Raw genomic sequence first — 10,870 nt, 5'->3', positions numbered from 1 at the left:
AGCTGTTGAGAACAAAATGTTTCTCATGTCTGACAGGACTGAAAGAGCACTGTTTAGACACTTTCATTTAGCACTACTCAGTGTCCCAAGCTAGTCTGTTGTTGACCACCCACTTCACTTTATCTGCATTTGTTTTTCATTCAGATGGCATGTAATGATTCGGGGCGAATTGTTGGCGTGTTTGTTTGTCGAATCCCGTCCCATCCAGCCGTCTGGCTCAACAAAAATGACCAGAAAATCTTGCTTGTAACGTTTATTTCATCTAGCCACATATCATACACAAATCTTTACAGTGCTATTTACAGTGTAATATTAATAAATTAATCAACTTCATATGGAAAATGAACTCTTAAATACAAGAAATGACAAAAACGGTTTCATTCACACTGGTTCTTGTTTTCACCATTAAATCTCTGTATAAACATTCTGGATGATCATCAAACTCCAATGAGCTTTACAATTATTTAACAAACACAAGTATTTTACAAATCCTGTACAAAAGAGGTTGTGATTTGAGTGCCAAAATGTGATCTGTGAACTTCATTGCTGCTCTATTATCTGTGCTGATGTTAAAAGAAAAAGAGTTTTTTTACACCGAGACCTACAAAGATCTTATTTACACCTGGCATTAACATACGCGTCTGTTTTTAGCTGGGTTGCATTTACACCCGATGTTTCCAGATCTAATCATTCTTTATAACACCAGAAAAACACGACTGACCTACTTTTTACTGCTAACCAAAAAGAAATACCCATGCAATATTTTGCTAACATTGCCAAGATATCTTAACTAACAGTGAAAGAATAATGTTATATAATGTGGATTAAATGCTCTTTAAAATAGAAAAAGAACACTTTTTGAGAACTTTTAGAGAGCATTAGCAAACATTCTGCGAACATTTTGCTAATATTGGTAATATTAAGTTATGAAAATGGTATTTCTGAAGGTTTTTTAAACTCCACTAACAATGAAAAAATATATAGCCTACCAACGTTTACCAATGTTATACACAGTAAAAAAATTGGATGGTTCAACTTAGTTGCCTAAAATTTGTGAGTTTTTTGCAACTTATAAATATTAGTTAACTCAACGAATTTGATGCAAACTTGCTGTGTTAACTAATATGTTTAGGTTGAATAACTTAACATTTTAAGGCAACCAGGTAACTTATTTTTTTAAGTTGAACCAACAATTTTGATTACAGTTTACCAATGTTTTGATAACCTTTTTTTCAGAGCATTTAGCAATAATGTTGATCGCATGAACACTTTAGGATAACATTAGCCAACATTCTGAGAACATTTAGCTAATATTGCTAAGTTATGAAAATGTAATTTTGAATGATTTTAAACAATGAAAAAAATAACATGCCAACATTTACCAATGTTATACCAATGTTGTTTCTATAACACTTTATGCGCATTTAGCAATAACGTTGATAAAACGCTCTTTACAGAACGTTAGCCAACATTCTGAGAACATTTGCAGAATTATAAAACATGAGTTCTAAAAAATGAAAGAATTGCATTTTCCTACTTTAAAAGGCAATGATGCTAACAGAGATCTAGTGACCCAGAGGACCAGAAGGGAGTGAGCGAAGATTTTAGTGCAGGAACAAAGTGTGCTGGAATAAAAAAACTTAATGGGACGTTGTTCACTAAATCCAGTGACTGAAACACAGCAGTGTCTGTGTTAAAATGACGAACAATGATTACCAATGTGTCACAAATGGTCCCTGGCGAATCGCAATGCATCATGGGGCATTTTTAATTTGGGTGCTGTCGGATTGTTTTGATCTCACATGTGAATGCCAGGTGTACAGGTGCTCTCACACATGACTCACAACCTCATCCCGCTCCTGCTTGTTTTGTGCATGTGCAGATTTAGATTTGTCTTTGTGAGAAAAGTCCTCCCCCCTCCCGTCTAATGAGTTGTCGGCCTTCAGAGAGGAGCTGTATGCCAGAGGAGGGATGGTGTTCACCAGGATCAGCTGCAGAGGCCTCCGTTCCTCGCGGTAACGGCAGCGCATGTACCGGGCGAAGGCGGCGCGGTACGTCTTATTGAAGAGCGTGTAGATGAAAGGGTTGACGGCCGACGACAGGTAACCCACCCACACGAACACGTTCATCAGGCCGCCCACCAAATGCTCGTCGCACGCCGAGCCGCAGACCACCGCCATCACGTTGGTGACGAAGAACGGACACCACATGATGACGAAGAGCAGGAAGACCACGCCCAGAACTTTCGAGGCCTTCTGTTCGTTACTGATAGACTGCATGGTGCGTCGGCCGGAGCCTCGGGCGGACCCGTCGCCGTGGCGACAGAGAGAGGAACGGGAGAAGAGGCGCTCGGAGGAGAGCGAGCCTCGCGGGAGGAGGCCGACGGTGGACGACCACTTCGGCCGCACGATGAGTTGGTCGAGGCACAGCGTGGCTTCGCTCTGCAGAGAGCTGACGGTGAGGACGTAGGTGACCACCATGATGATGAGCGGGATGAAGAACGCCACGAAAGAGCCAATCAGGACGAAGTTGTCGTCCGTCAGCTGGCAGCTCTCGTTGCGGAAGACTTTGGAGCGATCGTGAAGGCCGAGGACCGGGACGGGCATGGAGATAACTTGAGACAGATGGAGACAAAAGAAGAGAGAGAGAGAGAGGCAGAGAGTGAGAACGCAGCTTGTTGTGCATACCAAGCGTAATAGATGCAATCTCACTTGTTTAGTGTTTCAGAATCGAGCTGGAAAGCAATTTCCTCCTGGGCTTGGAGGATCAATCACTTACTTACAGAGATGGTCCAGGCTGCCGTGATCTTAACACGGGCTCGAGTTAGAGAGTTTGAGCGGCTGTGGTGGATGGGGTTGCGGATGGCGATGTAGCGGTCCAGAGAGATGGCGCACAGGTGCATGATGGAGGCAGTGGAGAAGAGGACGTCCAGGTAGATCCAGATGGGACACAAGGCCGAGGGCAGGGGCCAAGTGTAACCTAAACACATGCAAAGAGCGTCACATTCTCCACAGGCAAATATTGGGCATCATTGAACGTGTTATGTACTCATAATACAAGAAACAGAAAACGACACGAATACGTACTGCTGGTCAAAAATGAAAAATCATCCTTCGTGTCATTCTAAACCTTTCTTCTATAGAACACAAAAGACGATATTTGGAAAAATCTTGATACCCAAACAACACGGAACCCCGTTGACTGTATTGATTGTAAGGATATCACACATCGTAGAGACACGTAGAGAAGGTTGCATGACAACCACCCAGATCTCATCGTGCTGGAGAACTTTAGGCTTTCTTCAGAAGACCTCCCGCTCAAAAATCATCAATAATTATCTTGGGATATAGTACTCGTCGTTAATAATCTTCAATGACAAAACAAAGCTTTGTGTTTCACGAGGATCAGCCCTTTATTCTGATGACGACAGGAGAACAGAGATCTTTTGGAAGAGCTTGCGTGTCTTTGTTTTATTGAGTACAAGAGCAAGCTGAACCCGATGAGATTCTGGACAGTTTTACACATCGACATCACCGTCACTGAAACTGCTGTTCTCTGTAAAATCAAATCATGAGTTGTCATGACAGGTTCAGATTAAACAGAGAACCACGCTTTGTAGCGGCACCTGTATTTTCGCATTCATGGTTTCATGTAGGATATACCTGCTTTTACTCGCTTATGTATAATAACATTACATCATCGACGTGGGAATAAGGATGCAAAGATATCAGAACCACAGCTCACTGTTATTTTTTTACAGATTTTCCATGTAAAAAGTTATAAATGGAATCTCTCAACAGTTACTGGTAACGCATGGACCTGCGGCTAAACAGACCGATTGTGACGAACTTTTAACCCATTGAAAGACGTAAGTCATTTAATGAATGAAAAAATGAAAGAAATAAAGCATTGGCTCTGATCAGTTCACACTGTGATCAAGGCAGCTGCATCAGCTCTTTAAAATGCAGAAAGTGCTCCAGACTGATCATCATTTGATGAATAACTGCTGTCACGATCAATGCTAAATGTACACAAACATCTGTTTACCACCTGCTTTCCCCAGGTGTCCAGGTAATAACGCAATGCAAATGGCGTGTTTGCTCAGAATGTGTGATGAGCAAAAGTTTGGCGAATTCGCTTATTGTCATTTTTGTTTTTGTTTTGTTTTGTTTACAGACTAAACATCTCACTTTCCTCTTATTTTGACATTAGATTGAGTTAGAAACAAATTACGCTTTAATTGCTATATAAAGTTTTGGTGTGTAAAGTGTGATTATCTACACATGATAAACTTTGCCAACACAGGAAGAATAGAGGAAAATAAATAATTGAGTTGTGTGTCGGCAGGGCCAGCTGTCATTGGGACATTAGAAGGAGAAAGTGTTGTGTTTTAGAATCCTCTGGCTTAAATTATTCGGGACATCAGAACGGAACCTTCACACTTTTTTGTAGCTCCAACACACACCAAAGCAAAGCATCATGACTGCATAATTGATTCTTCATCAAAGCGATGGAAGTCAGGGGAAGAGGGATTTCTCTCTCCATGCGTAAGTACAAGCCGGCTAATTTAAGACACAGCCGACGGCCAAACACACACTCATTATGCACAGAAATAAATCACCTTCCAGCAGAACGTATGCAGGCCTCGTTTATGTTCGGAAGAAAAACACATGATTTCAAAGTATACAAATATTACCAACAAGATCACCCTTTGACCCGGAAGAACATTACTGGAGGATGTATAATGTTTTACTCTGAGGATGAGGATGTTTTTACGACATATACTGTAAAACTGCACTGTAAAAAACAAGTCACGAATAAAGTTACGAATAAAATGATTGCATGATGCACAGAAAAGGGGTTAAAAATTGGGTGGCTTTGCCCAGCTTTAACACCCGGCACCATTGATTGCTGCTTCATTACTTTTGCTTAAACTTACAAATGACCATTTTTTTGGTAATCAACAGCATTTCATACTATAATAAATCTAATATATATATATATACGTATATATATATATATATATTTTTTTTTTTTAAGGCAAACTTCCAACTGTTGATCAATATGAAATCATGTTTGATATCTCAGTTATTTTGACATCAATGAAGGTAAATGGAGAGCTTGTCTGTCTCTGATATGTGAACAAGAGTCAGAAATTGAGCTCAAAGCTCAGATTTGTCATGTCTGCAATCGAAAGTCTATATTATTGAAGCTCTCTATATGAACTCGAACATTTCATTGACTCAAATCCAGATCCGCATTCATTTTACAGCTCCATGCTCTTCGTGCGTTTCAACTCCCATTTGTTTGTTTTTATTTCTCCTAAGCAATTTTAAAAGAAACACCTGAGACTAAGTTGAGACTCAAACGAAACGTATAAATAAACTCACCATAGAGGATGGTCACCATGGCCACTGGCATCACCAGGATACCCAGAAGCATGTCTGTAAAGGCCAAAGACCTCAAGAAGTAGTTGGTGGCGTTCTGTAGCTTTCTCTCCAGACTCACGGCCATGATGACCAGAATATTCCCCGTCACTGTGATTATAATGACCAGAGAAATCAACAGAGCCACCCAGTTCTTCTGCACAGACATCGCGGTCAAAAAGTCTGACCTGTTTCTGTTTTCACTCTCATTACAATCCATTGAATTATTGAGAACCAGAGACACCTTCTGCTCCATCACCCACGGCTGTCACTTCTGTCCGTCGATACCACAGAGGAGCTGAATCCAGCACCCGTCCCATTCAGAGCCATCGAGGGACATCGGTCCGCTCCGTAGGATGCTTTCCATGGCTCTTCAAGTGTGTGGAAGCCGGAAAGTTCCAGTTTGACATCGACAGCATGTTCCCCGTCACCTTCAGGAGCCTCGGTCTTGTTTTCCTGGCTGTACGCAAGCGTTTAGAGCTTCACCGAGCAGATGGATTATGAGTCAGGAGACAACTTGAACTGCAATGAGAGAACGAGAAAGTGGGAAACGTTTGATCTCGGTTTAAACCAAACATCAGGGAAACGTGTATAAGATACACAGAACACACTGTGCCCCGTTCAGACTACACTTTAAAGTGGGTCACAGAAAAGATGAATAAATGTTGAGTTGATATACCTACCGTTACATTTGAGAGAGTTCTTCGACATCCAGAGGCGAAGAATGAACCTGAGACGATGCTCGACTCTCATATCAAATCAACACTCGTCTCCATCCATTCGTTCCATTCATCCGCTCTCTTCACAGCACTTTTGTTCTCTCTCTCTCTCTCTCTCTCGCTCTCTCTGGAGATAGTTCTCTTCAGAAGGCGTAAGTGAAGCCAGACTGTTTGAGCTCTCTCCAGGAAGACATGCCTCCGAGTCGTCCCTTCGCTGCTTTCCAGCCTCGACGGAGACATGTGATCCCATTTATTCACACACGCATTTACACCGAATTTCAAACAAATCCTTCGGAAAGAAACCAAAAGGAGGAATCTGGTGGAATTTCTTTTTCCATGTCTCATTCCATTATACCTTTTGAACTTTGAATGCATTTTCATGAACAACTTGGGAGAAAGAGCAAATATGTACAAAAAAACATTGCATACATTGTGTTTCGGGAATGTTTATTTCGTGTAGTTAATTATGTGGGAAAAATCCTCAGAATCTTTTGAGGTTTTCTGCAAATTTGGAGAAATGTCATTAATTCTAATAAAGTTGTTTACACTTAAGAGTAATTGACAACCGAAACATTTTTATTTTTTAACCTTTAATGTGAACAAAGAGAAATTTAAATACATTATTAGAAATTAAATGTTTTATAAACAGAATAAAAATGTACATTTTCACCTTTTAAACTTAAAAAACTGGGGAAATTACTAATTTTTTTAACTAATTCCAAAAATTACATGTAACATCCAAGTATCATTCTCTTTTTCCCTAGAGTCCTGTTTACCATTCGAACTTTCAATGGAATTTTATTGGAACACGTGAAATCGTGTTTTTAACTAAACAAGTATTCACAAAATGTCACATTGAATACATGCCATCCAGCCAAAGGTGTTGCACAGATGCCCTTCCTTTCCCAAAAGAATCCAGGTAAATCGATGCACTTCCCCGGAAGACCTCTGCCATCACAGGATATTAATAATGCAATATTAATACACATCGGGAATGATGAATATTTAATATATTCCAAGAATACATTCACACTTTTATTAAAACTGCGGAAAAATGAGATACTTCTTCCTCCAGGCAAGAGTTGGAGAGATAGATTGTGGTAAAGTTGGGTGAGAGGTCTTGAAATAGATGAGAAAAGGATGAGCAGCAAGAAAGAGGTAGGATTAAGGAAAATATGAGGACAGAGAAGCTGGATAAACAACGGATCTGTGTGAGAAAAAAGAACACAAAACTGACACGGAATAGCAGGAAATATATAGAATGACCTCTGCATGGAGCCAGTCAAAAAAGTGCAAAAAAATGTCAAAATGTGAGGGACAGATGAGATATGTGGGGGGTAAGAAGAAGCCAAACAGCAGAAGAAGAGATGTGTCCCAACTGTAAAGGACAGAGTGGTTAAAAACCTCCCTTCCCTGTCTGTATCCGTCCATATAAATGATGGATTTCTCCTGTGCCAGACAGACTGGTTCTCAACCACACACTCGGCTGATGGTGTGTGTGCGTGTGTGTTGGGGATGTGCTGTAATTGCTCACCTGGGAGCAGTAGCACACAAGGACACTGAGATGTGCTTCAGGTTGTCCTGCACACACACACATCTGTGATTATGAAGCCCATCAGTGTTCAACCTCTGGAGGGCTGGAAAAAGCATGGACTGGACGGGTCATTACAGCTCGGACTCTATTGATGAAACTTCAGGCCTCACAAACTTGATCATTTGTTGTTGGGTTTTTTCCTAAGGTCCACTTAAGTGAGTTTAGGCTCAGTCATTGTTTACTTAAGGTGAAACTTTTTTTTAGGTTAAAACGAAACAAAATTCAGATGTTAAGCAAGTACATAAACGATCTGTGTTCAAAACTGTCCGATGCACAACATGATTCATAAGTTGAGCTATTGGTTTGGATTTCTCAGTACTTCAACACACGTACATAAGAAAACTATGTTCCAGATAGATACGCAACTTTAATCATAACCTCATTTTTTGGTTATGACTGATAGTTCACGCTGTCATTTTGTATTTGATGGACTCATTTGATGAAGTCATGAAATGGAAAATTTGCTATTATACCACGTATTCTACAATGCAATGCATTATGAAATGAATCGTTATAATTTTCCTGTTTTTTAATCAGTTATTTTGTCTTTATTTTTATACAATTTATTATGGGTCTGTTGTTTGTTCTACAATTTTCTGTAAAGTTGCATTGCAATAATAGAAGACTGTAAATAAGTGCTACATTAAACTTGAATTTAATTGAATGAAATATTCCCATTGATACGCACCCTACGATAAGGTTTTGTGTCGATGTTTAAATAACCCGAGCTGAACTGAGCCTCGATATATTATGATCAGACTGACAGTATGTTCAAATAATGTTTCAAATAAACAACCACAACTTTAACATTGGGATCCTACAGAAGGATGTACTGAATTAAATAGACCTTCCTTCATTTCTAAACACCAAACCTGTGTTAGCATGTGTAAATACGGGAAGACCGTATGAGTCCTTAAGCAGCAGTGTGTATTACGTTTGTTTTGAAAGATAAAGGACGATATGAAATCTTGTTGAGCTGGGGTCAGCAACACCCATTTGAGACGGAGGTCTTTATTTACAATAACGAGGACTGTTCTTGTTCTCCATACTGCACATGGATCATATAGAAGCTTGCTCTAATTTCAGATGTATTGCTCATGAATCTCTGCCGTGCTCACACAGTCACAGATGTATTGAGCTCATGTACAAACACACATTCTGAGACTCAGCAGAACCCTGCGCCTGCCGGGGAGACTGCTGGATCTCATTTAACTGATAAAAGACTTCATAGAAAGCAATTAGCACATCCCATGTGTACACGGATACAAGCCCTCAATCACACACCATTATATTAACTAACTGTACGAGGGACTCACAAGGGACTAACACACACAACAGAAGTGTCTCACACACACGCGCATGTCTGGTTTACTATCTCCGTGGGGACAGTCCATAGGCGTAATGATTTTTATACTGTACAAACTGTATATTATCCCCTACCCCTAAACCTAAAGATCATAGAAAACTGTTTCAATTTTTAGATTTAAAAAAATATCGTTCTGTACGCTTTGTGATTTGCCCATGGGGACCTCAATTTTGGTGACATGAGTCCCCATCAGTTGTGGTGCGGTCAGGTTTAGGTCCCCACCGGGATATAAAAACAAGGCCACACAAACACACACACTGATACACACGCAACAGAACTGTCTTACCTCTTCCGGACATCAGAAAGAGTCTATTTTGGAAATTTTGTTAGTCTCATCTGCATCTCAGATTTTTCTCATGTGAAAAATCTGACAAATAGTTCCTGCTTTTATTTCTCTGAGCAATACTGAGAACTTCATCAAATCTCCTGAGCTATTAGAAAAATGTCTGAGCATTCCTACTAATGAGCTGAAAGAATTTAGAAAATGTCAATAATACAACACTAAAATGAAACATTTCAGATGGAGAACTACAAAGCAAACCCTTTTTTTGGTTTGTAACAAAAGCAGAACGCTGATCAAAAACAGAAGCCTATTGCAAGAGCAAACAACTTCAACCCATTCTTCTCAATAGTGGAATATTAAAAGAGATGTTTAGCAGATTTTACAATACAATAAAAGCACGCGCGACTTGGCTTTTCTGAATTGAACAGTTAATTCAAAGAACAATTCTGTTTGTTTGTACATTTAGAGATAATAGAGATAGTTCAGTTCTGTCATCATTTATTCATTCTCATGTGGGTGTTAATCTGTATGCGGGTCTTTCTTCAGAGGAACACACAAGAAGATATTTTGAGAAATGTTTTGTGTTCATACAATGGAAGTCAATGGCGTTCAACGTTCTTCAAAATATCTTCTTTTGTGTTCTACAGAAGAAAGAAACCCAAACAGGTTTAAAATAACATGAGTAAATGATGGACATACAGTGTGTGTTCATGTCATCTGGCATAACAACGCCATGTCCTTTTAAAAACACAATGTACGCTACATTAGATATAGAACATTCAGAGGTGGAAAGGACAAAAAGCAGATAAAAATAATTAACACCCCTAGACCAACACTGTGTGGGGTGGGAAAGGGGGCTGCGATGGACGGTTACCAAGGCAACAGAGCATCAGCTCAACTGATGAACAAGTTTGTTGAAGACTCACATCACTTCATCTCCTTCTTATTGACAAACGAGGATTGCCTCTAAGGCACAATCTACGACCAGCTGTCAGCTGAGTGTTTATATAAAAGCAGATACCTGAAAAAACAACAATCTCTATCATTTCTCCATAACTCCATCCCTGTGTGCTTTCGGTTACACTCCTTATATGGCTGACAGAACATGTAGGGGAAAACACACGTGTGCGGTTTGTGTGAGCACCTGATGTACAGCAGGTGAGGTGGGAGAAGTGCGCCGGCTCACCTCTCTCAACGAAAGATTTATGAACCCCTGTCACAGCAGCTGAACTAATGAGAGAGAAGAGGACAAAAAGGATTGAGAGAAGGCCAGGGGGAATGTAAGGAGAATTGGTAGTATAGCTTTAGAGAGAGAGAGAGAGACAGACAGACAGAGAGAGAGAGAGAGAGACAGAGAGAGAGAGAGAGAGAGAGACAGGGAGAGAGAGAGAGAGAGAGAGAGAGGGAGAGAGAGAGAGAGAGAGAGAGAGAGAGAGAGAGAGAGAGAGCGAGAGAGAGAGAGAGAGAGAGAGAGAGAGAGAG

General features: G+C 40.2%; 1 protein-coding gene across 1 annotated transcript; it reads right to left on the bottom strand.

The window, feature by feature from the left end:
* Positions 1–185: 185 nt before the first annotated feature.
* On the bottom strand, positions 186–6,292 carry htr2ab (5-hydroxytryptamine (serotonin) receptor 2A, genome duplicate b). Its single transcript, XM_057338279.1, has 4 exons — positions 6,110–6,292; positions 5,391–5,948; positions 2,779–2,979; positions 186–2,614 (listed from the first exon to the last, which is right to left on the bottom strand). Exons 2-4 carry the CDS (start codon positions 5,680–5,682, stop codon positions 1,830–1,832), a joined length of 1,278 nt encoding a protein of 425 aa, XP_057194262.1. The 5' UTR covers positions 5,683–5,948; positions 6,110–6,292; the 3' UTR covers positions 186–1,829.
* Between the last annotated feature and the right edge of the window lie 4,578 nt (positions 6,293–10,870).

This window comes from Triplophysa rosa, linkage group LG7 (assembly GCF_024868665.1).
Source record: "Triplophysa rosa linkage group LG7, Trosa_1v2, whole genome shotgun sequence".
Taxonomy (NCBI): Eukaryota; Metazoa; Chordata; class Actinopteri; order Cypriniformes; family Nemacheilidae; genus Triplophysa; species Triplophysa rosa.
Note: the sequence above shows the minus strand (reverse complement) of the source record. Positions and strands in the feature narration are given on the sequence as shown.

Bases quoted from the DNA above. Each gene is read 5' to 3' on its own strand.
- htr2ab (XM_057338279.1), bottom strand. From the start codon at position 5,682: ATGGAGCAGAAGGTGTCTCTGGTTCTCAATAATTCAATGGATTGTAAT. The intron at 2,980-5,390 runs GTGAGTTTATTT...GCATGTGTTTAG, and splicing joins CATGGTGACCATCCTCTATG to GTTACACTTGGCCCCTGCCC. The intron at 2,615-2,778 runs GTAAGTGATTGA...ATCTGTCTCAAG, and splicing joins AGCCTGGACCATCTCTGTAA to TTATCTCCATGCCCGTCCCG.